This window comes from Ornithorhynchus anatinus, chromosome 9 (assembly GCF_004115215.2).
Source record: "Ornithorhynchus anatinus isolate Pmale09 chromosome 9, mOrnAna1.pri.v4, whole genome shotgun sequence".
Taxonomy (NCBI): domain Eukaryota; kingdom Metazoa; phylum Chordata; class Mammalia; order Monotremata; family Ornithorhynchidae; genus Ornithorhynchus; species Ornithorhynchus anatinus.
Window position 1 is genome coordinate 23,553,772 of NC_041736.1, and position 24,791 is coordinate 23,578,562.

Below are 24,791 nucleotides of genomic sequence, written 5' to 3' on the forward strand. Positions count from 1 at the left end.
ACTCCAGCCTTCTAGGTGGGGATAAAAATGAAGGGCGTGTCTGTTTACGGTTGTAGTCTGCTCTCCCAAGTGCTTAACACAGTGCTCTGCACACAGTAGGCGTTCAATCAGTACGACCCAATGAATGAATTCATTGCCCCGACTCCCTCCCTCTGCTCTCCCCCCTCCCTTCCCCACAGCGCTTGTGTATCTGTGTACATATTTATTATTCTCTTTATTTTATCAATGATGTTTATAGATCTATAATTCTATTCATTTATATTAATGCTATTGATGCCTGTCTACTTGTTTTGTTTCGTTGTCTGTCTCCCCCCTTTCTAGACTGTGAGCCCCTTGCTGGGGAGGGATCGTCTCTGTTGCCGAATTGTACTGTCCAAGCGCTTAGTAATAATGTTGGTATTTGTTCAGCGCTTACTATGTGCCGAGCACTGTTCTAAGCGCCGGGGGAGATACAGGGTGATCAGGTTGTCCCACGTGGGGCTCACGGTTCTAATCCCCATTTTACAGAGAAGTGAAGTGACTTGCCCACAGTCACACAGCTGACAGTGCTCTGCATACAGTAGGTGCTCAATATGAATAATTGAATGAATGAATGAATGAATGAATCAGCGTGGCTCAGTGGAAAGAGGCCGGGCTTTGGAGTCAGAGGTCACGGGTTCGAATCCCGGCTCTGCCCCTTGTCAGCTGGGTGACTGGGGGCAAGTCACTTCACTTCTCTGGGCCTCAGTGACCTCATCTGTAAAATGGGGATGAAGACCGTGAGCCCCACGTGGGGCGACCTGATTCCCCTGTGTCTACCCCAGCGCTTAGAACAGTGCTCGGCACCTAGTAAGCGCTTAACAAATACCAACATTATTATTATTCTCTGGGCCTCAGTGACCTCATCCGTAAAATGGGGATGAAGACTGTGAGCCCCACGTGGGACAACCTGATTCCCTTGTGTCTCCCCCAGCGTTTAGAACAGTGCTCTGCACATACTAAGCACTTAACCAACACCAACAGCAGCGTGGCTCAGTGGAAAGAGCCCGGGCTTGGGAGTCAGAGGTCATGGGTTCGAATCCCTCCTCCGCCACTTGGCTGCTGTGTGACCTTGGGCAAGTCCCTTCACTTCTCTGGGCCTCAGTTCCCTCATCTGTAAAAATGGGGATGAACTGTGAGCCTCCCGTGGGACAACCTGATTCCCCTCTATCTACCCCGGTGCTTAGAACAGTGCTCTGCACATAGTGAGCGCTTAACAAATACCAATATTCTTATTATATGAATGAATGAATAAATGACTCTATTTATTGCCACTGTTTTTGGTCCGTCTCCCCCGATTAGACTGTAAGCCCATCAAAGGGCAGGGACTGGCTCTATCTGTTACCCATTTGTCCATCCCAAGCGCTTAGTACAGTGCTCTGCACACAGTTAAGCCCTCGGTAAATACCATTGAATGAACGAACGAACGAACGAATGAATGAATGAATGATAGGTTGGTTGATTGACAGCCCGGCGGGCCGGGCCCAAACGCCTCACCGGCCGGGCGGGGACTGGGGACTGGGGTCCAATCAGAGGCGGGCTTTGTGTGGCCAATCGGAGGCCTCGTTACATTGCGGAAGGGGGAAGAAAGAGCTCCTCTGCGCAGGCCCGGACCCCCGCGGCGCGCGGCCGGACCCCCTCGGCGCATGCCCGGGGCCCGGTTGCTAAGCGACCGCGCGCCCCTTTCCCCCCCCCGCCCCCCGCGCCCCAGACCACGTGATGCACTCCCTGGTCCAGCAGGAGGTCCGCGCCTTCTCCCGGGCCAAGCTGCGGAAGCAGCGCACCCGGGTCACCACGGTGACGGGCCGCAGGCTGCTGGAGAGGTGGGAGGATGCTCGCGGTCACGTGGTCGAGGCAGTGGAGCCCCGCGCCGCGGAGGCCTATGGGTACGTGCGGGACCTCAGCCTCGACCTGCAAGTCGGAGCCGTTCAGCCCTGGCTGCTGCTGGGTGAGTGAAGGAGCCGCCCCCCTCTCTGAAAAATAATCTCTCCCGACCGCCCCTGCCCGGTGCCGGCCACTGTACGGAGCGCCCGGGGAGGTGTCAGGTCATAATAATAATGCTGGTGTTTGTTAAGCCCTCACTTTGTGCCGAGCACTGTTCTAAGCGCTGGGGTAGACACAGGTGGTCCCACGTGGGGCTCCCAGTCTTCATCCCCGTTTTACAGGTGAGGTCGCCGAGGCCCAGAGAAGTGAAGGGACTCGCCCACGGTCACCCAGCTGACAAGTGGCAGAGCCGGGAGTCGAACTCCTCACCTCTGACTCCGAAGCCCAGGCTCTTTTGGGGGGCGGGCCCTGTCCTAATAATAATAATGTTGGTATTTGTTAAGCGCCTACTAGGTGCAGAGCACCGTTCTAATAATAATGTTGGTTGTTGTTAAGCGCTTACTAGGTGCCGAGCACTGTTCTAAGCGCTGGGGGAGACCCAGGGTCATCGGGTGGTCCCACGTGGGGCTCACACACTTTTAATCCCTCTTTTACGGATGAGGGAACTGAGGCACAGAGAAGTTAAGTGACTTGCCTGGGGGAGATACAGGGTCATCAGGTTGTCCCGCGTGAGGCTCAGAGTTAACCCCCATTTTACAGCTGAGGGAACTGAGGCCCAGTGAGGTGACCTGCCCCCAGTCACACGGCCGACAAGGGGCAGAGCCGGGAGTCGAACCCGTGACCTCTGACTCCCAAGGCCAGGCTCTTTCCGCTGAGCCACGCTGCTTTGTGGGCGGGCAATAATAACGTTGGTGTCTGTTAAGCGCTTACTATGTGCAGAGCACTGTTCTGAGCGCTGGGGGAGACCCAAGGGAATCACAGTCTTAATCCCCATTCTACAGATGAGGTCACCGGGGCCCAGAGAAGTGAAGTGACTTGCCCCCAGTCACCCAGCTGACAAGGGCCAGAGCCGGGATTGGAACCCGTGACCTCTGACTCCAAAGCCCGGCCTCTTTCCACCGAGCCACGCTGATTCATTCTTTCATTCATTCATATTGAGCGCCTACTGTGTGCAGAGCACTGTACCTAGCGCTTAGACAGTACGGTTCGGCAACGGAGAGAGACGATCCCTCCCCGACAACGGAATTGTGTCCGTCATTGTCATACTGTGCTCTCCCAAGCGCGTAGCGGAGTGTGCTAAATCGTAATAAGGACTGTGGCATTTGTTAAGCCCTTACTACGTGCCAAGCACTGTTCTAAGCACTGGGGTGGACCCGGTCCCCGTCCCACATGGGGCTCGCAGTCACGATCCCCATTCTGCACATGAGAGAACTGGGGCACAGAGAAGTGAAGATTTGCCCCAGGTCGCACGGCAGGCCAGCGGCGGAGCCGGGATCAGAACCCGCGTCCCCCGACTCCCCAGGCCACGCTCGCGCCGCACTCAGTAAATTCGATCGATTTGACAGATGAGGTAGCCGAGGCACAGAGAGGTGAAGTGACTTGCTCGAGGTCACACACCGGGCAAGTAGTGAACGGATTCGAACCCAGATCCCTTTGACTCCCAAGCCCGTGCTCTATTAGGCCACCCTATACCTACCCCGGCGCTCAGAGCAGTTGTAGACGTGTAGTAAATGCTTAATAAATACCTTTTTCAAGGTGGTTACTGTGTACCAAGCCCCGTGTTTAGCACTGTATAACCGGGAGGGAGAATGGATCTTTAATTCCCATTTTACAGATGAGGAAAGTGAGGCTCGGAGAAGGCAAGTGACTTGCCCGGCGTCACGCAGTAGGCGAGGGGCAGAACTGGGATTAGATCCCAGGTGTCCTACCTCTCAGGGAGAACTTGATTTTCAAGCGCTTAGTGCAGTGCCCCGCACACCGTAAGCGCTCAAAAAATACGACCCAATGAGTGGCGGCCCCTTCCGGCAGGCCACGCGGCCTCTCGTAGTGAAGCTAGAAAGATGTTAGAGATTCCAAGTCTGTCTCATTGACTTGAAACATGCCCTCGCCAGAGGGAGGGAGCAGGTGCCCTCACAGAAAAGGGCGGGGGTATTCTGCAGGGTCCGAACCGTTTCGCCGTGAGGCCCTGGGTTATGCCCGATTAATAACGTTGGTATTTGTTAAGCGCTTCCTACGTGCAGAGCACTGTTCCAAGCGCTGGGGTAGACACAGGGGAATCGGGTTGTCCCACGTGGGGCTCACAGTCTTCGTCCCCATTTTACAGATGAGGTCACGGAGGCACCGAGAAGCTAAGTGACTCGCCCAAAGTCACACAGCCGACGAGGGGCCGAGCCGGGATTCGAACCCATGACCTCTGACCCCAAAGCCCGTGCTCTTTCCACTGAGCCACGATGAGACCGTGCGCCCGTCAGAGGGCAGGGACCGTCTCTATCTGTTGCCGACTTGTTCGTTCCAAGCGCTCAGTACAGTGCTCTCCCCGTAGTAAGCGCTCGATAAATACCGTTGAATGAATAAGCGTGGCTCAGTGGAAAGAGCACGGTCTTTGGAGTCAGGGCTCATGAGTTCGAATCCCAGCTCTGCCACTCGTCGGCTGTGTGACTGTGGGCGAGTCACTTCGCTTCTCTGTGCCTCCGTTCCCTCATCTGTAAAATGGGGGTCAAGACTGTGAGCCCCACGTGGGACAACCCGATTCCCCTGTGTCTACCCCAGCGCTTGGAACAGTGCTCGGCACGTAGTAAGCGCTTAACAAATACCAACATTATTCATTATTATCATTAACGAACGAACGCCCACCTACCCCAGCCCGTCCCCCGCCGAAGATCCTACCGAGTTTTGCTCGGCACGGAGATCCTTCGGATCAACCCTTGGGGATCCTCCGATCGTTCTCTACGGCACCGTCCGTCGTACTCTCCCAAGCGCTCGGCACGGCACTCGGCCCCGAGGAGGCGCCGATTCGATACCGGTGATCGATTTGATTGACGTGAATGATCTTTAACAGGATCTCAAGATGCCGCTCATGACCTGGACACCCTGAAAAAATACAAGGTAAATAATGGGGAACGCTGTGTGCGTTGTCTTCTGTGGTGACTCTACTGAGGTCATCTCGATTATCTTATAGGTTGTAAACCCATTCGTTCATTCCATAGTATTTATTGAGCGCTTACTAGGTGCAGAGCACCGTACTAAGCGCTTGGAATGAACAAGTCGGCAGCAGATAGAGACGGTCCCTGCCGTCTGACGGGCTCACGGTCTGATCGGGGGAGACGGGCGGACGAGAACGATGGCGATAAATAGAGTCGAGGGGAAGAACGTCTCGTAAAAACAGACGGGGACTATGTCTGTGGTTATATTATGCTCTCCCAAGCGCTTAGTACAGTGTTCTGCACTCAGTAAGCGCTCAATAAACACGACTGACCGATTTCCTGACTAAGGTGGCCTCATAATAATAATGGTGGCATTTGTCGAGCGCTTCCTATGTGCAGAGCACTGTTCTAAGCGCCGGGGGAGATACAGGGTAATGGGGCTGCCCCTCGTGGGGCTCACAGTCTTCATCCCCATTTTACAGATGAGGGAACCGAGGCCCAGAGACTTGCCCACAGTCACGCAGCCGACCAGCGACAGAGCCGGGATTCGAGCCCATGACCTCTGACTCCCAAGCCCGGGCTCTTTCCACCGAGCCCCGCCGCTTCTCATCCAGTCGGGCTTCTGTGCTAATCCAAGGACTTCTCCTGTCTTGACACTTATCTAATAATAATAATAATAATAATGTTGGTATTTGTTAAGCGCTTCCTATGTGCCGAGCACTGTTCTGAGCACTGGGGTAGACACAGGGGAATCGGGTTGTCCCACGTGGGGCTCCCAGTCTTCATCCCCATTTTACAGTTGAGGGAACTGAGGCCCAGAGAAGTGAAGTGACTCGCCCACTGTCACACAGCTGACGAGTGGCAGAGCCGGGATTCGAACTCATGACCGCTGACTCCAAAGCCCATGCTCTTTCCACTGAGCCACGCCGCTTATCTCAGGCTCCTCGCCGACCTCCCAGCCTCCGGTCTCTCCCCGCTCCGGTCCACACTTCACTCTGCTGCCCGGATCATTTTTCCACGGAAACATTCGGGCCGGGTTCCCCCACTCCCCGAGAGACTCCGGTGGTTCATCTGTCAAATGGGGATGAAGACTGGGAGCCTCACGTGGGACGACCTGCTTATCCCGTATCCACCCCAGCGCTTAGCACAGTGCTCTGCACATAGTAAGCGCTTAACAAATACCAAGGTCATTATTAGTATTAAGAGGGTGGGGGGAGAGGAATCGCCTGACGGATTTGAGCAGGCGGGACGTGGGCGAGAAGTCAAGGCTATGGCAGGGACCCAGAAGTGGAAATGATCCAATTGTCGGGGACCAGTTTTCACTTAAAGCCTAAAACGTATGGCCTGAAGCAAGAATTTTCCTTGGAAGAGTTTCTTTCAGAAATATCCTCAGCCCAGGGAGGATTAGGGCAGTAACCTTTCCCGGTCCGTATAATCTTTAGGATTGGCTGTGGGTTCTACAGTAATGTAGCGGAGGAGGAGTACGGGTATTTAGTAAGCTCCGCCGTGTGACCTTGGTCCGCGAGCCCGTTGTCGGGGAGGGATTGTCTCTCTCCGTTGCCGAATTGTACCGTCCAAGCGCTTAGTACAGTGCTGTGCACACAGTAGGCGCTCAGAATGAATGAATGAATGAATGAGCGTGGCTCAGTGGAAAGAGCCCGGGCTTTGGAGTCAGAGGTCACGGGTTCGAAGGCCGGCTCTGCCACTTGTCAGCTCTGTGACTGTGGGCCTCAGTGACCTCGTCTGTAAAATGGGGATTAAGACCGTGAGCCCCACGTGGGGCGACCTGATTCCCTTGTGTCTACCCCAGCGCTTAGAACGGTGCTCTGCGCGTAGTAAGCGCTTAGCAAATACCAACATTATCATTACTAGTCTGAGCAAAAGACTGAGCTGAGCACCGAGGTGATTACCAGGGGAGCAGATTCAAATCAATCCCTATCCCGCATGGGGTGACCCTTCTTATTGGGGATAAACAGATAAGCATTCATGCATTCAGTCGTATTTATCGAGCGCTTACTGGGTGCAGAGCGCTGCACTGAGCGCTTGGGAGAGTACGGTATAACAGCAGACAGATACGCCCCCTGCCCATTACGAGCTCACAGTTTAGAGGGGGAGACATACATGAATATAAATAAATAAATTGAATAAATAAGGAGCAGTAATAGTAAGTGGGGAAGAAAAGCGATAAGAGGAAAACGCCAAGAAAAGGACTCAGGTTAACCCCTTTTTTGTTCACTTGAAGGTCACCCACATCCTCAACGTGGCGTACGGAGTAGAGAACGCCTTCCTCGGTGATTTCACGTATAAGAACGTTTCCATCCTGGATCTGCCCGAGACCAACGTCCTATCTTACTTTCCAGAATGCTTTGAGTTTATTGAGGAAGGCAGATCGAAGGTCAGCGGTCGTCGGGGAAGGGGCGGTTGGGCTGTCACTCACCCGATGCCCGGCCGGGGCAGGGGCGTCCATCCCTGGTATTTATTGAGCGCTCACGGGGTGCGGAGCACTCTGCCGAGCACTGGGTAGAGCTGATCTTTACTCACAGAGCGGTTACAATCAAGTGGAGGTTTTTTTGGGCTTTTAATGGGATTCGGCGATTGCGACTGTGAGCCCCGTGTGGGACAGGGACTGTGTCCAACCCTGGATTAAGCGCTGGGGGATACAAGGTGATCGGGTTGCCCCTCAAGGGGCTCAGAGTCACAATCCCCATTTTACAGAGGAGGTGACTGAGGCACGGAGCGGTTAAGTGACTTGCCGAAGGTCACGCAGCGGGCACGTGGCAGAGGCGGGATTACAACCCGTGACCTTCTGACTTCTAGGCCCTTGTTTCGTCCACTGTTCTTCAAAAAGAGAGTGGACCTGGGAGTCGGAGGACCTGGGTCCCGATTCCGACTCTGCCGGTTGCGACCTTGGGCAAGTCGCTTCATTTCGCTGTGCCTCAGTTTCCTCAACTATTTAAAAAAAATGGGGATTTAATACCCGTTCTCCCTCTAAGGAAGCAGGGGCAGCAGAGGCTCGGGAGAGAGTACGAGCCCCACGTGGGGCAGGGACTGCGTCCGACCCATTTAACTTGTATCTACCCCGGCGCTTGAAAGATAGCGGACGTTTAACAAGTACCGCGATATTATAATAGTAATGATGTGGGCAGGAACCCTGCCAACTCTCTTGTATCGTCCTCTCCCAAGCACTCGGTACAGTGCTTTGCACAGAGTAAGCACTCAGTAGATAGGACTGCCCGATTCACCCGATAGAATCACCCGATCTTCTTCACTACCTCACTGTGCCTCTTCAATCAGTGGCGTTTAGTGAGCGCTTACCGGGTGCGGAGCACTCTACTAAGTGCTTGGGAGAGTACGTTACAACAGAATTAGCAGAGACGTAGGAAATAGCAGCACTTCCTTTAGCGTGGGTTTTTCTGATCCATCTATTTTTACACAGTGGCCATTTTACAGTTCCTTCTCTCCCTCAAATCCGTGACTCCTCCATCCAGAAAAGCGGAGAACGAAGCCTCCTACATACGCTCAGTTCTTTCACACGCTGTTTTCTGGGCCCCGTTTACCCCGGGACTCTTTAAAAGCACCAGTCAGACCGGTATCAGAACTGCTCCATCTCTGCCGTGAATCATTTACGGTATCGGGCTCCCGTTTGCGTCCGTCTGACACCGTGTTCTCTTTCTCGTGTGTAATATCATTTTCACGTTACCCGGCCCACATTTCACCCAGCGGCCTCGGTCGGGTGCCCCGTTACAGTTTCCGTTTCAGGCTTAAATGACACACGCTGCGGAAACCGATCGCCGTACCGTTTTCTTAGATCGCGAGCGTAATTCATTTACGGTCACTTCGCAACTTTTGCAGATGCTTCTGGTTTATAAAAAGAAGTAAAACAGAGGTGAATTCCAGAAGCCGTTATCGATGGGGATGATAGTTGGCAGGTACAGTCGGTAGAAGGGAAAAAAAAAAAAGCAAGACAGCTAAATAAGGCTTTCCTATTCGTAAGTCGACTAGTTGGTAAAAGATTCATGTCTGTTTTTCATTAAAATCATTCCCCGTCTCTTGGTCGTTCATTCAGTCGTATTTATGGAGCGCTTACTGTATGCAGTGCTGTGTGCTGCTTGGTCTTTATGGAAAGCTAGTAACTTGCGCCGATATTAACACCACTTAAAATTTACCAGTTAGAATATGAATACCCAGAGGTTGGAAAACAGTCAGCTGGGTGACCTTGGGCAAGTCACTTCACTTCTCTGGGCCTCAGTTGTTCCATTTATAAAACGGGGATTTGGACTGGGAGCCCCATGTGGGACAGGGACTGCGTCCCACCCGATTAGCTTGTCTCTGCTAGCACTTAATACGGTTCCTGGCTCCTAGTAAGCGCTCAACAAGTACCATTTAATGAAAAAAGTCAGGGCTATTGGTAAATATTAAGTAGAGTAGGCATTATAAATATAGATATTTAAATAACACTTTTTAGTTTCCAAAATGCTTTCTCATCTGTCTTCTCGTCTGCTCTCACCGTAGCTGGGCGAAATGTGGGAGGGGAGAAGGAAGCAGGTGTGGCTGCCCCCATTTTAGAGATTCGTTCATTCATTCGGTAGTATTTATTGAGCGCTTACTATGTGCAGAGCACTGTACTAAGCGCTTGGAATGTTCAAATCGGTAACAGATAGAGACAGTCCCTGCCCTCGGACGGGCTCACAGTCTAATCGGGGGAACGGACAGACAAGAACAATAGCAATAAATAGAATCGGGGGATGAACATCTCATTAAAACAATAGCAAATAAATAGAATCAAGGCGATGTACGTCTCATTAACAAGATGATTAGGGCGATGAAGATATGTACAGTTGAGCGGACGAGTACAGTGCTGAGGGGGTGGGACGGGAGACGGGGAGGAGCAGAGGGAAAGGGGGGAAAAGAGGGCTTAGCTGAGGAGAGGTGAAGGGAGGGGGGTAGAGGGGGAGCAGAGGGAAAAAGGGGGGAGCTCAGTGTGGGAAGGCCTCTTGGAGGAGGTGAGCTCTAAGTAGGCTTTTGAAGAGGGGAAGAGAATCAGTTTGGCGGAGGTGAGGAGGGAGGGCCTTCCGGGACCGCGGGAAGACGTGGCCCAGGGGACAACGGGGGGCGGTGAGGAGGTGGGCGGCGGAGGAGCGGAGCGTGCGGGGTGGGCGGTAGAAAGATGAGGGAACCAGGGCCCAGAGAAGGGAAGTGACTTGCCCGGGGTCACCCAGCAGACATGCGGCAGAGCCGGGATCAGAACCAGGCTCCTCCCAGGCCTGACGCTGCTTCCGCTTCTCGACTCATCCCACTGTATCGTTTCTCAGGGGGTCGTACGGATGCGAGCAGAGGGTTCAGAGCGCCTGCCCTCGGTGCGTCGGGTCGGATCGGCTTCCCGAAACGAGAAGGTCACGCGCCGGCTTCCTTTTTCTCCTCACAGGGCGGGGTGGTCCTCGTGCACTGCAACGCCGGCGTCTCCAGGGCCGCGGCCGTGGTCGTCGGGTTCTTGATGAAGAGCGAGGGGCTGACTCTGACGAGGGCCTTGGCGGAGGTGAAGAGCGCCAGGCCGGCGGCCTGTCCGAACTCGGGCTTCATGGACCAGCTGCGCGGATACCAACGGGCCGAGGACGGCCAATAGGCCGGGGCGACCCGAGAAGACGAGAGGACGGTTCGTGGGATCGGTCCATCCGTCAGTGCTGTTTATTGAGCGCTTCCTCTGTGAGGAGCACCGTTCTGATCCCTTTAATCTGGGTCCCCGAAGCCGGGAAGATTCATTCGTTCATTCAGTCGTATTTATTGAGCACTTACTGTGTACAGAGCACTGTATTAAGCGCTTGGGAGGGGCTTAGTCTGGGAAGACCTCCCGGAAGAAGGCTTTGAAGGGAAGGAGAATAATTGTCGGATTTGAGGAGGGAGGGCACGGGGGCGGGGAGGGCTGCGTATAATACAACGGAGTTAGTCTTCCTGTTTCCTGCCCGCAAGGAGCTTACAGTCTAGCACTTAGAACAGTGCCTGGCATATAGTAAACACTTAACAAATATCATTAAAAGAAATATTAGGGAGGGAGCACAACAGAATGGTCCCTCTCAGGACGACACCTGGAGAGTTTCCAGGACTCTACCGGTCTCGGCTGCGGGAGGGAGGGTCTAGCAGAGGGCCACCCATTCCATTTCTAGCTCGGCCAGGGGCTAGTGAGTGGAAGGCCATCTGCTACGAGTCAAAACTCACCCGCGCTGGGCAGCGGAGGCACGGGAGAGAGTCGAGGGCGGACTCTCAAGTTTACTGTGCGAAAGAAGGCAGCGGTAAACCACTTCTGTATTTTTTACCAAGATAAGTCTATGGATCCACTGCCAGAACCATCGCAGATGGAGGTGGGGCGTTCTGGGAGAGATGTGCCCGCGGACTCGCTACGGCTCACAGGCGACGCCATAAGACAGTAGAATGGCATCCTATTCCAGTTCTCTTTCCGAGTTGAGTTAGTTTACCGTGGTTATCCTGCCGCCTGGCAAAGCCAGTTCTTCTCTTCCTGCCCTACAATAAAATGGAGGCTGAGGCCATTTATTACCTTGTGTGTTAACACGTTCTCCCCCGTGTCGTCGACTTCTCGTTTCGCTGGAGCGGTTGGGGAGGAATAGAGTGCTTATTCGGATCGCCTGGGTGAGGTACGTTGCTTATTAAATGTTGTTTTATCAATCGGTGAATCAACCAGGGGTGCTGAGCGCCTACTGCGTGCAGAGCACTGTACTAAGCACACGGGAGAGCGCGATACAACAGAGTGGGTAGAGACAACCCCTGCCCACAGAGAGCTTACGGTCTACAGTTTTTATTCATTGATTTATGCAGTCATATTGTCTGGCCCTGTGGGACAGGGAACACGTCCAATTTATTGTTCAATCAGCGTAATAATAATAATAATGAATAATTATGGTATTGGTGAAGCGTTTACTCTGTGCCAGGCACTATTCTAAGCGCTGGGGCCGTTTCAAGCCCTTGCTCTTTCCCAAAGAAGCCGAAGCCCTGGTTGACTTGCAAGGCAGTGACTTACCCTGAAGAGAAATGAGCGTATTGGTAAATTTTTAAGTATTAAGAAGGACTGCCTTTACTAGCTCCTGAAGGCTTGGGTTTCCATTTGCCACTCTCGGGCATGCTGGACCCGGTCTGTCTGTCCCTAAATTCTCCATCAGTCGGTAGATATTGAGCGCTTACTGTGTGCAGAGCACTGTTCTGAAACACTTGGGAAGGTACAATCCAACATTCTACCTTCATTCTACCGACACTCACAGGGTCCTGTGGGCAAATCACTTCACATCTCGATCTGTAAAATGGGGATTAAGACCGTGAGCCTCATGTGGGACAGCCTAATTACCTCGTTATCCATCCCAGCGCTTAGAACAGTGCTCGGCACATAGTAAGCGCTTAATACCAACATTATTATTATTATTCTTTCAGAAGATCTTGGGTCAGAAGTTGGGAATGAGTGGTATTTATTGAGCCCTTACGGTGTGCGCTTGGGAGAGTACAGTATCACGATAAACACATTCCCTGCCCACGGTGAGTTTACGGTTTAGAGTCCAGTGCAAAATCCAAATGGACAAGAACAGTAACAACCCACTCCAAGCTGGACGTCTCAGAGGGGCACCTTTGCTTCATTCAATCGCATTTATTGAGCGCTTACTGTGTGCAGAGCACTGTACTGAGAGCTTGGAAAGTACAATTCAGCAACAGCAACAACAATTCAAAACAGCAACAACAATCCCTCCCCAACAGCGGGCTCACAGTCTGACGATTACGAAGCAGCGTGGCCTAATGGAAAGAGCCCCGGCCTGGGGGGGGGGGGGTCAGAGGACCTGGGTTCTAATCCCGGTTCTGCCAGCTGCTTGCTGGGTGACCTTGAGCGAGTCACTTCACTTCTCTGTGCCTCTGTTTCCTCAACTGTAAAGTGGGGATTCCACATCTTTTTTTTTCTAGTTTTTGTCTTTTGTAATATTAAACACTTAGTATGTGTCAAACGCCGTTCTGACCGTTCACCGTTCAGTTTGGACATAATCCCTGTCGCACAAGGGGCTTCCAGCCTGCCAAACCTCACTAGCCCAACCCTGCCCCCAAATCCTACCGTTGATCCGACTCGAACCGCAACTTTGCCACAGTTTTCCGTGGGTGGCAAAGTTGGTGGAAACCTACGTGTAAGCGTAGGATCCGTTCGCGAAGGAGCCTCACCAGGCACATTTAGCTTGTTATTTCCGAGAGAAATTTGAGTTCACTTGGGTTATATTTATATTCACATCTGTCTCTCCCTCTAGACTGTAAGCTCACTGTGGGCAGGGAATGTGTTTATTGTTGCACTCTCCCAGACGCTTAGTACAGTGCTCTGCATACAGTAAGCGCTCAGTGGATTCGATTGAGGCTAAAAATACAGAAATCACACCTATTTTACAGGGGGGAAAGCCCTCATTAAGCAACAAAGAGGCCCGTGGTGACGATAGGTTTTGGTCCAGAAATCTATTTAAAATCCACATTTTTCCCCTAGCCTTTATTATATTTCCTTATATATGAAGGAAAAAAAGAAGTTCACATTTATTTCCAATAGCAGACAGAAGAGAAAGATGAGCTTTTTTTTTTCTTTCCCATTATCTGCCAAGTCAGAGGACAGGAAAGGGAAATGGTCCAGTTGATGAAGTGATCCCTTGTTTAAAGGAGCGGTCGGTCTTTTTTAAAACTTAGTTGACAGTCCCGTCGAAACCGTCCTTTAACAACTTTGTTTTTAAAATTCAAACTTGAAAAATAGAAAAAGCCACTCGGGGGGGTTTGTGCTTAATCCCGACCCTCAAGATTAGTAACCTGGATAATGACTTGGAGGAGGAAGACCTATGGCAGAAATCCTCCCCTGCTTGTTTTTTCCAATTTCCCATCGAGGACCGATTCAGATGCTTGAACACGAGATTCAAAAAGTATCTTTCGGGGGACGGGTTTTTTTCAGGGGGGAAAAAGCCTTCTAAAACTTGGCTTATGCCTCCCACTTTTCAAACAGCAAGGAATAGCTAACACAAAAAGTCACATAATAATGGAGAAGCAGACCTAGTGGAAAGACCATATTGTGAATCAGAGGACTTGGGTTCTAATCCCAACTCTGCCAAATGCTTGCTGTGAGACTTTGGGCAGGTCAGTTAACTTCAATGTGCCTCAGTTCTCCCTCTCATTTAGACTGTAAACTCTAGGTAGGACGGGGACCGTGTCCAACCTAATTGACTTATATCTACCCCCCAACACTCAGAAGAGTGGTTTAACACACACTTCGCAAGAACCACAAAAACGCTTCACAAATAGACACTTCACAAATACTATAAAAAACGATCCTGAAGTATGCAGCACTTTGCCTACTCTGATAAATTCATGTCGATACAAACAGATCCGTGGAAACTTTAAACGGTAATATAAGTTGAGGACGATTTCTTCCTTTCTACCGATCGGGGTTTTATAATTCATTTGCGGAGGGAAAACCCTCTTGAAACAGCTCTTAAGAGCCCGTCAGCGACCCTCCACCGTCACTTCATAGACTGCAGGCCTGGTGAGTTGATTCCGTTCACGTTTGGCTGAGGTTTTATTATTCTGTAGCAATCTCACGACTGCAGCCATCTCCACAAAGTCCTTTAAAAGTATCTCTACGCCCCCATCGATTGGTTGATTGATCAATCCCCATTTTACGGAGGAGGCCCAGAGAAGCGAAATGACTTGCCCGGAGCCACACCGCGGGCAAATCGCTAGATTTGTCAGCGCCAGCTCTGGGCAGTCGAGCGTTCGGGAGAGTACAGTAACGTGAGCATGATGATCCCTTCCCCTGAAGGAGCCCATAATCTGGTGAGAGAGGCAGACGCTAAAATCAAGCAGATGGTCTCAGCCCAGACCCACGTCAGCGAAACATCGATTGGCGGAAAGAGAAGCAGAATGGACGGAATGGTTGAGCTGCCGTTCCCATCGACTCGTTCTTCTTATCCTTTGCTGCCTTCCATCTGTTGAAAGCTCACGGGGCGCACTGAAAGATTGAGTCCAGAGCTCACGCAAACCTTTTCTGGTTTCGCCACATGTAAACATACACCTCCTAATAATAATAATGGCTTCTGTGAAGCGTTTACTACGTGCCGGGCACCGTACTAAGCGCTGGGGTGGATACAGCCAAATCGGGTTGGGCACAGCCCCTGTTCCCCATGAGGCTCCCAGTCTCCATCCCCATTTTAATAACTGAGGCCCAGACGATTGAAGTGACTTTCCCAAGTTCACTCAGCGGCCAAGTGGCTGAGAAACTCCACCGTGCCCACGGTTCATCCCGAACTTTATCCCCAACGTTATGAAGAATCAGTGTTTTGGTCTAGATGATGAATAGGACACCTGGGTTTATTTTCTTTTAACGGCATTTGTTGAGCGCTTCCTGTGGCGCCAGTATAAAACGCTGGGGCTAGATAAAAGGTAATAAAGTTACCACACGGGACTCACAGATTTAATCCGCATTTTGCAGATGAGGTAACGGAGAAGTGGCTTGCCCGCGGTCACGCCGCAGACGGCGGCAGAGCTGGGATCAGAACCCAGATCCTTCCATCCACCAGACCACACTGCTTCTCTAACGCTCTCTTCCTCTATCCTCCCCACAGTGCAGGGTTAGGCACTGATTTCATTCAGTCCTATCTGTTGAGCGCTTACTGAACAGTAGGCAGACACATTCCCTGCCCACAGAAACACTCGGGATTGTCCAAGTACTATCCGACCGCAGTCCACACCTTAACAGACCTACCATTTGTTTGGCAATCAGCCCCAAACTCTGGAGTCCTTGCTGGATCTCAGTACAGGGTAAGTGCTTAGTACAGTCCTCTGCACACTGTAATCGCCCAACGAATACCACTGATTGATCTGGGCCATCGGCAGTGAAGATTTCGGACCCGGAGAACCATCTGGACACTCAAAATCGCTGTGAAAAAGTGGATTTTATTGAGCGGTTTGGGTGTAGATCGAAGGTTCCGAAGAATGGGAAGGGAAATGCTCGATTCCTACCCTCTCTCCACGTCTCCCAGTTCCACCTCCCTCCCTCCCTCTCACTCAGTAATAACAATAACTGTGGTATTTTTAAGCACTTACTCTGTACTGCTCTGTACACTGTACTGAGCACTGGGGTCTTATTTTATGCCGAGTGGTCCGTGGACCTATCTCTTCCAGAACGCCCCGCTTTCTATCTGCGGTCGTTCTGGTAGTGGATCCGTAGAGTTTTCCTGGTAAAAATCCAGAAGTGGTTTACCCTGCCTTCTTCCGCGCAGTAAACTCGCGCCTCCGCCCTCGACTCTCTCCCGGGCCGCTGCCGCCCTGCTCGGGTGAGTTTTGACTTGTGGCAGATGGTCTGCCGCTCGCTAGCCGCTGCCCAAGCTAGGAATGGAATGGGGAGGCCTCTGCTTGACTCGTCCCTCTCATGGCCGAGACCGGTAGAGTGCTGGAAACTTTCCAGGCACCATCCTGAGAGGGGAGAGCCGAGGGAGGTACGAGCAAATCGGTTGGACGCAGTCCCTGTCCCACAGGGGGTTCACGGTCTCCCCTCCCATTTCCCAGATGAGGTAACTGAGGCTCGGAGAAGTGAAATGACTAGCCCGAGGTCGCCCGGCAGACAAGTGGCGGAACCGGGACCGGAACCCAGGTCTCAGTGACTCCACGATGTGTCCACTAGATCACACGCACGACGTCCTGAGGCAGAGGGAGGGAGAAGCGCCACAGTTATGCTTAGGCTTCCGGTCTCAGCTCCCCTTCCGAGGAACAAGAAAGAGCTGCTTCAGCTGCTCCTATACCCCCAAGGCGGGAGTTGGAAGGAACGGTCTCACCCCTCCACCCCCAACCCGCCTTGGGACGTACCCCGCCCGCCCCCGCCGCAGGACTCGGCATCGCGACGTCGCGGGGCGTGCTGTGTGACATCATCAGATCACCCTGTTTCCCCGTGTGGTGAAACAGCAGCCTCCAGACTTAGTGGTCCCCCTTAACCCTAACGTGACTCCTGCAGAGGTGTCCACGGCCTCATCTCAGACTCCGGTCGGGCAGTCAATCAGTCAACCGATCGATGGTATCGACCGAGCGCTTATTACGTGCGGAGCACTGTTCTGAGCGGTCGGGAGAGGACAGTACACAAGATCTGCAGGCACGTTCCCTGCCCTTAATGGTCTCCCAGTCTAGAGAGGGGGACGGGCATTAATGTAATAAATTACGGATGTGTACGTAATCCATCAGTGGTATTTATTGAGCGCTTGCTACATGCAGAGCACTGTGCTAAGCTCTTGGGGGAGTAAAATCCAACAGGATTAGCGGGCACATTCCCTGCCCATAGAGAGCTCACAGTCTAGGAGGGAGACAGACATTAATATAAACGAATTACGGAGGTGTGCGTAATCAGTCAGTCGACGGCATTCACTGAGTGCTCCGTGCAGAGCACCGTTCTAAGCACTCGGGAGAGGACAAGCCGGCGGGATCAGCAGACACGTTTCCCGCACGTCAATGAGCTCCCAGCGTAGAGGGGCAGACAGACATTAATACGAATGCACTGGCGCTCGCTGCCGGGTCATTCGGCCCAGTCCTTTCTGAAGTCATGGTGCCCGTCTGGCCAGGTCCTTCCCGAAGCCCCAGCTGCCCTTTCCCCTCCTCTTCCCCCCGCAGCCTGTTTCTTTGGTTCCCAAGGTACATCCCCGAGGAGCACAGGGCGGCGTGTCGGGGACCACGACCGTCCAATGTTGGGGGGGGACGGTCGCCTCAGGCCACCCGACCGCCCTCCCCGGGGCGATCCGACCCCGGCCCCCGGCCCCCGGCCCCATCCCTGGAGGGAGAGCGGCTCCCGGGCCGCCCCTTCCCTTGCGGCCGAGGAGACGGGATGGTCAGGGCGGGACACGGAGGGAGGAAGGCCTTCGGTCCTTAAATGCAAAGAGGGGGCCTCGGTGCCCCCCGGCATTTGACCGCGTGTGCGGGATTTGGGGGGATTTCCTCAGGGACAGCGGGCCTCCTCTCCACCCTCGAGGAATCTGGGAGGCTTCGTTTGGGGCTGGACTCCCAGAGAACACACCTGGGAGGTCACGTCCTGAGGCCCGGGCAGGTTGTCCCTCCCAAGGACCGCTCGGACCGCTCGGGTTCAGAACTCGCTCAGGCAAGGAGGAGAGAAGCGACCCCGGTCCGCTCTTAGCCATCCGCCCCCGGCCCAGCGAGAGAAGCCGTGCTGTTTCCTAGGAACTCGGAGAACCTCCTCTTCCAGCAGCATCCCATCCGACATCATCGCCTCTCCCCGCGTCCCCTCCCGGCAGCCGGCAGCCCGGGCCCGCCGTGCCGTGCGCCACCAGTCTGCAGGAAGGACAGACGCGGTCTCCACGAAACTCAGAAATTCCTCTCCCCATTCAGGGCAGCTCCCGTCTCCGCCGCCCCTATGATTTTTCTCTGAAACGTCATTCTGGTCAGGAACCTCCGGTGGTTGCCCGTCCATCTCGTCATCTAGCGGAAATCCCTCACCCTCACGGCTTTAAGGCGCTCCATCACTTCTGTCCCTTCTACCTAAACCCGCTCCTCTCCCACCACACCTCGGCCCGCACATTTCACTCTCTATTGCCGACGTAGTCGTGGCGCCTCGCTCTCTTCTCTCTGGCTTCTGCCTCGTCCTCTCACCCTCCCTCCTGCCCGGTACCCACTCCCCATCACGTCGGACGGAACGTCGCCCTTCCCGTCTTCGCAGCCCTGTAAACTTACATCTCATCCGGGAAGGAAGCCTTCTCTGTCATCGCTGTTTTCCCTCCCTATCGAGTCCCCTGTGCGTTTGATTCCGAACCCCCTAAGCACTCAGGTACTTGGGGTGTTCCTTGCCCCCTCGCTACAGCGGTTTGTACACGTCCTTCTAATCTCTTGCTTCCCCTACCCGTAATATATTTTACCGTCTGTCCCCACCGTTAGACCGTAAGCTCCTGGAGGGCTGAGATTGGGTCTGAGGCCTCTATTTTTTCATGGTATTCGTCAAGCGCTTATTACGGGTCGAGCGCTGTTCTGAGCACCGGGGTAGACGCGGGTTAATCGGGCCGGATGAGATGTAGTTCTTGCCCCACACGGCGCTCACGGTCAAACAGGGAGGAGAACGAGTACCGAAACCCCATTTTGCGGTTGAGAAAACTGCGGCGCAGAGAAGTGAAGTGACTCGCTCGGGGTCACCTGGCAGACAAGTGGCGGGGGCCGGGATTAGAACTCGGCTCCCAGGACCGTGCTTCATCCACTAGTCCACTCCGCTACCCGCTGTACTCTACCAAGCGCTTAGTGCAGTGCTCGGTGAGAGCTCAATGTGTACTCTCGATTAGATCCTTGGAAAGGCAGAGGCGGCCAGCCCCCGCCCCGGTGACGGGCGGCGACGCCAGCCTACGAGGAGAACGGGACCCGGAACCGGGGCGCAGAGCGAGAGGTCCTGGGGAAACCACCATTCAGTTTATCGTACTTATTGGGCGCTTACCCTGTGCAGAGCACCGTGCTGAGCGCTTGGGAGAGTACGGTATAACAATAAACAGACACGTTCCCTGCCCCAAACGAGCTGACGGTCTAGAGGACTCCCCACTCTCCTCAGAGAACCCCTCAGGGGCCTGACCCCGAAGCGGGGCCGGATCCGGCCTTCCGCTCCACCTCTCTCCGAGGTTCGCCGGACAGCCGAAGGCCTGATGGGGCTTCTGGCGAAGAGTGGGAAGTGAGGAAGCGGGGAGGACGCGCGGCGGGGCCAAAGGCGGAGAGCCTTCCGGCGGATCCACCGGCTCACGACCGCAGGGGAATTTCCCCACCCACATAGGCCCGCCCGAACCGTCCGAACCGGGACAGGAGCCTTCAGACTATGCAAACTCAGTCCTTGCAGGAGCGAGTCTTAGTCTTAGCGCAGGAGGGCATTAATTAGCACGTCGCCACCTTCAAGGTGGAAAGGCTGACCTTCCTTGTCTCGGGAAACCGAGGCCTGAGCCGGTGAAGTAGAACAGAGGGCCAAGAGTCTAACTCTGGGGAGGGCGAGGGGGCTGCAGGTGAACCACACCCGGGGGGCATCGGGCACAGAAGCCTCAGAGAGATCACCCTGGTGCCGAGAGCTGGCAGTCGTGCCCAAGAAGGGATGAGAATGCCACACCTCGTTGCGGTCCCAGATACAATAATCGTTACGGTGCCCCTTGAGTGCTGACACTGTGCCGAGCAGCACCGTTCTAAGCACCGGGGTAGATCCGAGTTAGTCGGGCCGGACGGGATCCCTTTCCCACCTCGGCCTCACGCTCTGAATCGCCATTTGACGGATGAGGTCCAGAGAAGTGAAGTGACTTGCCCGGGGTCATCCAGCAGACACGGTGGGGAGCCGGAATCAGATCCCACATCTTTCCGACTCCCAGGCCCGGGCTCTATCCACTGACAATAATGTCGGTATTTGTTAAGCGGTTACTATGTGCCAGGCACCGTTCTAAGCTCCGGGGTAGATACCGGGTAATCGGGTTGTCCCGCGTGGGTGGGGCTCACTATCCTCAACCTCATTTTACAGATGGGGTAACTGAGGCACAGGGAAGTGAAACGACTTGCCCAAGGTCACACAGCTGACAAGCGGAGGAGCCGGGGTTAGAACCCATGACCTCTGACTCCCAACCCCTTGCCCTTTCCACTGAGCCACGCTGCTTCTCAGCACGCCGCTTCTGGATATCCTCGGCCCTTCCAGTCTCAGGGCCTGAGTGAATCGAACGGGATCGGGGAGGCCGGCCTAAGTCTACCCGTGGTCCGTAAGATCCCGAGAGGGACAGGCCCTCCCGGAGTCCGGACCATCGGGTCCAAGGCGAGGATGCAGTCGTCGATGAGGAGAAGGACGCAGCGTTGCCCAGAGGAGGGCGAGGGGGCAGAAAGGGAGTTCCCTCAGAACACCAGACGTGGGGCCCAAGGGTCAGACATGGCCCCGTGGGTCGCAGATGTCTGCCCTCCGCAAGGAGGCCAGTAGCCCATTCCTGGGGACCAGTGGCCCGGACCTTCCCGACAGTCTCCCCCCCCCCCCCCCCCCCGGGCCCCGCGGCTTCGGAGGATCCCCGGGTATTCGGAACGAGGCGGTGACGACCCCCCCCCGGGCCGAGACAGGGTCACGGATCGCTCCTCCCGGTCGCCTCCGATCCCGGGACCCCCGCCCCCCAACTCTAGGGCTCTGCTCCTTTCATCCCCTGCCCCTCCAGCAGTGGAGCTGACCTCCACTGTAATTCCCATCGAGGCTCCTCTCCAAGGCCCAGAGGCAGGGCGTGGACGGACCCCAGACCCAGGTTTTCCCCTGCTTATTCAGCATTGTCTCCTGCCCCCCTTCCCCGAGCGAGACCCCCGACCAAAGGCAGGAAGAGGCCCGCGCCGCTTCCCACGGCCACCGCCCTTCCCTCGGCTACCGACAGGGATCCGGCCGGCGGCCGGGCTGGCCGCCGTCTGCCCCCGCCGTGGGGAAATCGCCGTAGCAATCCATAATCCCGTCACCCGGACATCTCCGTCACCCCGAGCCCCCGTTATCGCGCCCGCTCGGCCCTCCCCGGCACCGAGGCGAAGCTCTATCCGCCGGCTGAGGCGGAGGGACCTGTGATCAAGGAGAAGCACTTCGGAAGGCCGAGCGGGGAGGGGCGTCCCCGGGGCCTGCGACCAGGGAAACGGCCCCTGGAGACGGGAAGAGTTTCCACCGTAAACAGACTAGATCCATCGAGCTGCTGAGCCCGGGACTGAGGAATGCCCTGCCAGGGATTGCCAGCTGGCACTTCAGTTAGAGATCTCAGGGTGAGGGCGGGGGAGCAGCGGCAGGTCCCTTCCGAGAGCCGCCCCGGACACCGGAGACTGAGTACCGGGCTGACCCCGGGAGCGTCCCGGTCCAAAAGGGCATAGAAACGGCCCCACGGGACGTGGGCGTCGGGGAAGAATCGACCCTTCTCAGGGCAGAGCGGTGGGCCACCGGTGGGCATTCTTCCAGGGAGATCCCCGCCCCTCCGGTCACCGACCACCTCCCCGTGGAGGCCGAAGTCGGCACAGGTCGGGGATAAAGAGAAAGACTGGGAGGAGGGCCCAAGCCTCTCGCTAGTCACTGTTGACTTTTGGAGCCCCGGGAGATTGATGGCCGCCGCCTCGGATGGCTGGACCGATCGGGCCGCCAGAGGCCCGCCCCCGACCTCCATGCTCAAGGGAAATCGGTGATAAAAATCACAGGTGACCAGGATCGAGCTGCCCTCGGCAAAGAATCGGAGAACGCCTCCTTCCAGCTGATCCGAACCGTGTCGAGATGCCCAGCGCGGGAGTCCCGGTGGGACAGGAGGCTTAGGATTCTGGTCACTGATGGCCAAGGGCTCGGACCCCGGACCGGAGGGGCAGCGGGGAGGCGGTGGCTAACCGCGGCAGAGGCGGCCTTCGGCCAGGGCCACGTCCACCCTCGGCGCTGAAGTTAGGAAGGGGGATGCGATAAAGGGGACACCGCAGCAGATCTCCGCCCCCCCGGCGCACCCTCGAGAGCTCCATTTGTCTGAAGCGACGGGTGGAACCAGACCACGGGGATGCTGAATGCCAGGCGGCACGGGGCGGAGGACGCCGACCCCCCATCCCCCCATTCCACCCACCCCCGGGCAGCCCGATTGGATACCGAACCCCGAGACGGGGCAGACATCGAGAGCTGCCGAGGGAACCATCAGGGGGTGATCAGGGAGGGCACGAGGATCGACCTCGGGCCCGGTGCCCAGGGCCCGCTGACGACTCGTCTCCATCCTCAGAGAACCCCCGGGAAGGCTGGTCCCGAGGCGGGGCCGGATCCGGCCTTTCGCTCGACTGCTCTCCGAGAAGCAGCGTGGCCTAGCGGCTGGAGCCCGGGCCCGGGAGTTGGAAGGACCCGGGTTCTAAACCCGGCTCGGATCCTTCATTCATTCATTCGATCCTATTTATTGAGCCCGTACTGTGTGCAGAGCACTGTCCTAAGGACCTGGGAGAGTCCAGTACGACGGTAATACCCATTCGCTCGCTGTGTGACCTTGGGTGAGTCCTGTCGCTTCTCTGGGCCTCGGTTCGCTCATCTGTAAAATGGGGATTAGGACTGTGAGCTCCATGTTGGGACAGGGACTGTGTCCAACCCAATCTGCTTCTGTCCATCCCAGCGTTTAGTCCGGTGGCTGGCACATAGTAAGCACTTAATAAATACCGCGATTATTATTATTAGCAGAGGGGCTGACAGGGCTTCTGGTGAACATTAGGAAGTGGGGAAACGGGGATGGCACGGGATGGGGCCCGTGGCCAAGAGTCTTCTACCAGGGTGACTGGCCCGTTGCAGTGGGGGGAATTTCTCCCCGACGGTCCAGAGGTCCGGGCTCTCCGGGCTGGGGGAGGCCCGCCCGGACCGAAGCAGAACCGGAGCTCCCGCGGGTGGTGATTTGCCAATGAGCCCGTGGCCCGCTGCACCTCCAGAGACCACACGCACACACTCAGTTCTCGGAATAAATGCACATATGTATGTACATGTAGATCTTCTGTCCCCAGATAAGGGGGCCTGGGACGTCCGCTGTCTACCCGTGACCTCAGAGGGGCCTCGCGGCCATCCGGTCGGCGGGAGTGAGACGACTGACTTCTTTTCCCGGCCGGCTGCCGGATGTGGCGGTCGCAGGATCGGACGAATAATCCCCCAGATCTCCCGGTAGCCGGGAGAGGGGCGGTGGTTGGCCAGGGGGTGACCTTCCCAGCTTATTTGGCCGAGGGCGAGCGTTTCCAACGTCCTTGGACCTGGGACGGTTGCGCACGGGGAAGGCCGGCCTGGAGGGTGGGTGCAGTCTGGCCCGTCCTGGTAGCCCAGTCTGGGGCGTAAAGCACCCCTGGGCCCCGAACCCGGCCCCGCACAGTTGTACGACACCGCTTCGTCGAGGAGCTCAAGAGTTCAATTCGGGGAATTCCCCAGAGGTCCACGGTCGGGGAAGGGCGGGCTGAGATTCCTCGGGCTTGAGTTAAAGTCGGGAGGAGAAGACTGCAGAGGGCCTCTTCTCCCGTCAGCCAGACGTCGGTCGGCGGGTGTAGGCGGGATTGGTGGTGGACTATGCCGAGCTAGCCGGCCACACGCTCTGGCCCGGTCTCCTCGGGCACCCGGTCAACAGCAAGAGGCTCTCAGTTGGCAGGGAGGGCAGGCGGGCGGCCCGAGTAGGCAGAGAACCGGATCCCTCGGGGGGTCTCGCCAGCCGCAGACACCTCTGGGCTTTCACCCAGTCCGTGAGCCTTGGCTGAGTGACTTAGAGAGGATCCAGAGATTTTTTTTTTTCTACTTTCTGGTGAAAAACCAGGGGAAAAGCAGAAACAAAACCAGGAAACTAAACAGAGAACAGTGAAACCAAAAATCCAAGCTTCTCAGGGGCGGCACCAGATAGGCCAGAGCTGGAAAAGAGGGGGCCGGACCATTTCGGTTGCCAGAGACACGTGAAACCTAGACCTTAAAACCGGCCGGCCGGGGCTCGCCCCTCCCCGCTCTGTGCCCGACCCGGCGGGGGAGATCCGTGATGGATCCCCGGGTCGGCCTGATGTGGATGCCCAAGGCTTAGGGGACGTGGGAATGTCCAATCCTGGGGAAGTGGGAATGCCCAATCCCCGGCTCGGATCTGGAGGTGACCTCCTAGTCCAGAAGAGTAAAAGGAGAAAGAAAGCTTTGAACTAGATCTGGATGATAATAATAATAATAATAATAGCCATTATTATTATTATTAAGGTACTTGGTTAAGCACTTACTATGTGCCAAGCTCTGTTGTAAGCCTTGGGGTAGAGGCAAGTCAACCAGGTTGGACACAGTCCCTGTCCCAC

At 55.3% G+C, this 24,791-nt stretch overlaps 2 protein-coding genes and 2 non-coding genes across 4 annotated transcripts; 2 read left to right on the plus strand and 2 right to left on the minus strand.

The window, feature by feature from the left end:
• Positions 1-1,733: 1,733 nt before the first annotated feature.
• DUSP19 (dual specificity phosphatase 19) lies at positions 1,734-10,762 on the plus strand. Its single transcript, XM_029072603.2, has 4 exons — positions 1,734-1,966; positions 4,901-4,947; positions 7,228-7,380; positions 10,411-10,762. The coding sequence occupies exons 1-4, from the start codon at positions 1,738-1,740 to the stop codon at positions 10,606-10,608; spliced, it is 627 nt and encodes a 208-aa protein (XP_028928436.1). The 5' UTR covers positions 1,734-1,737; the 3' UTR covers positions 10,609-10,762.
• A 288-nt stretch (positions 10,763-11,050) lies between these two features.
• LOC114814401 lies at positions 11,051-11,188 on the plus strand. Its single transcript, XR_003762199.1, has one exon. It is a non-coding gene; the product is annotated as a small nucleolar RNA SNORA7 (small nucleolar RNA).
• A 9,970-nt stretch (positions 11,189-21,158) lies between these two features.
• LOC120638619 lies at positions 21,159-22,500 on the minus strand. The gene has a single exon (XM_039913109.1). The coding sequence runs from the start codon at positions 22,148-22,150 to the stop codon at positions 21,539-21,541; it is 612 nt and encodes a 203-aa protein (XP_039769043.1). The 5' UTR covers positions 22,151-22,500; the 3' UTR covers positions 21,159-21,538.
• MIR1418 (microRNA mir-1418) lies at positions 22,298-22,421 on the minus strand. The gene has a single exon (NR_034914.1). It is a non-coding gene; the product is annotated as a microRNA mir-1418 (primary transcript).
• Positions 22,501-24,791: the final 2,291 nt, after the last annotated feature.

Excerpts from the sequence above, each read along its gene's own strand:
- DUSP19 (XM_029072603.2), top strand. The coding sequence starts at position 1,738 with ATGCACTCCCTGGTCCAGCAGGAGGTCCGCGCCTTCTCCCGGGCCAAG. Across the intron at positions 4,948-7,227 it reads ACACCCTGAAAAAATACAAG|GTCACCCACATCCTCAACGT; the intron begins GTAAATAATGGG and ends GTTCACTTGAAG. Across the intron at positions 7,381-10,410 it reads TTGAGGAAGGCAGATCGAAG|GGCGGGGTGGTCCTCGTGCA; the intron begins GTCAGCGGTCGT and ends TTCTCCTCACAG.
- LOC120638619 (XM_039913109.1), bottom strand. The coding sequence starts at position 22,150 with ATGGAGGTCGGGGGCGGGCCTCTGGCGGCCCGATCGGTCCAGCCATCC.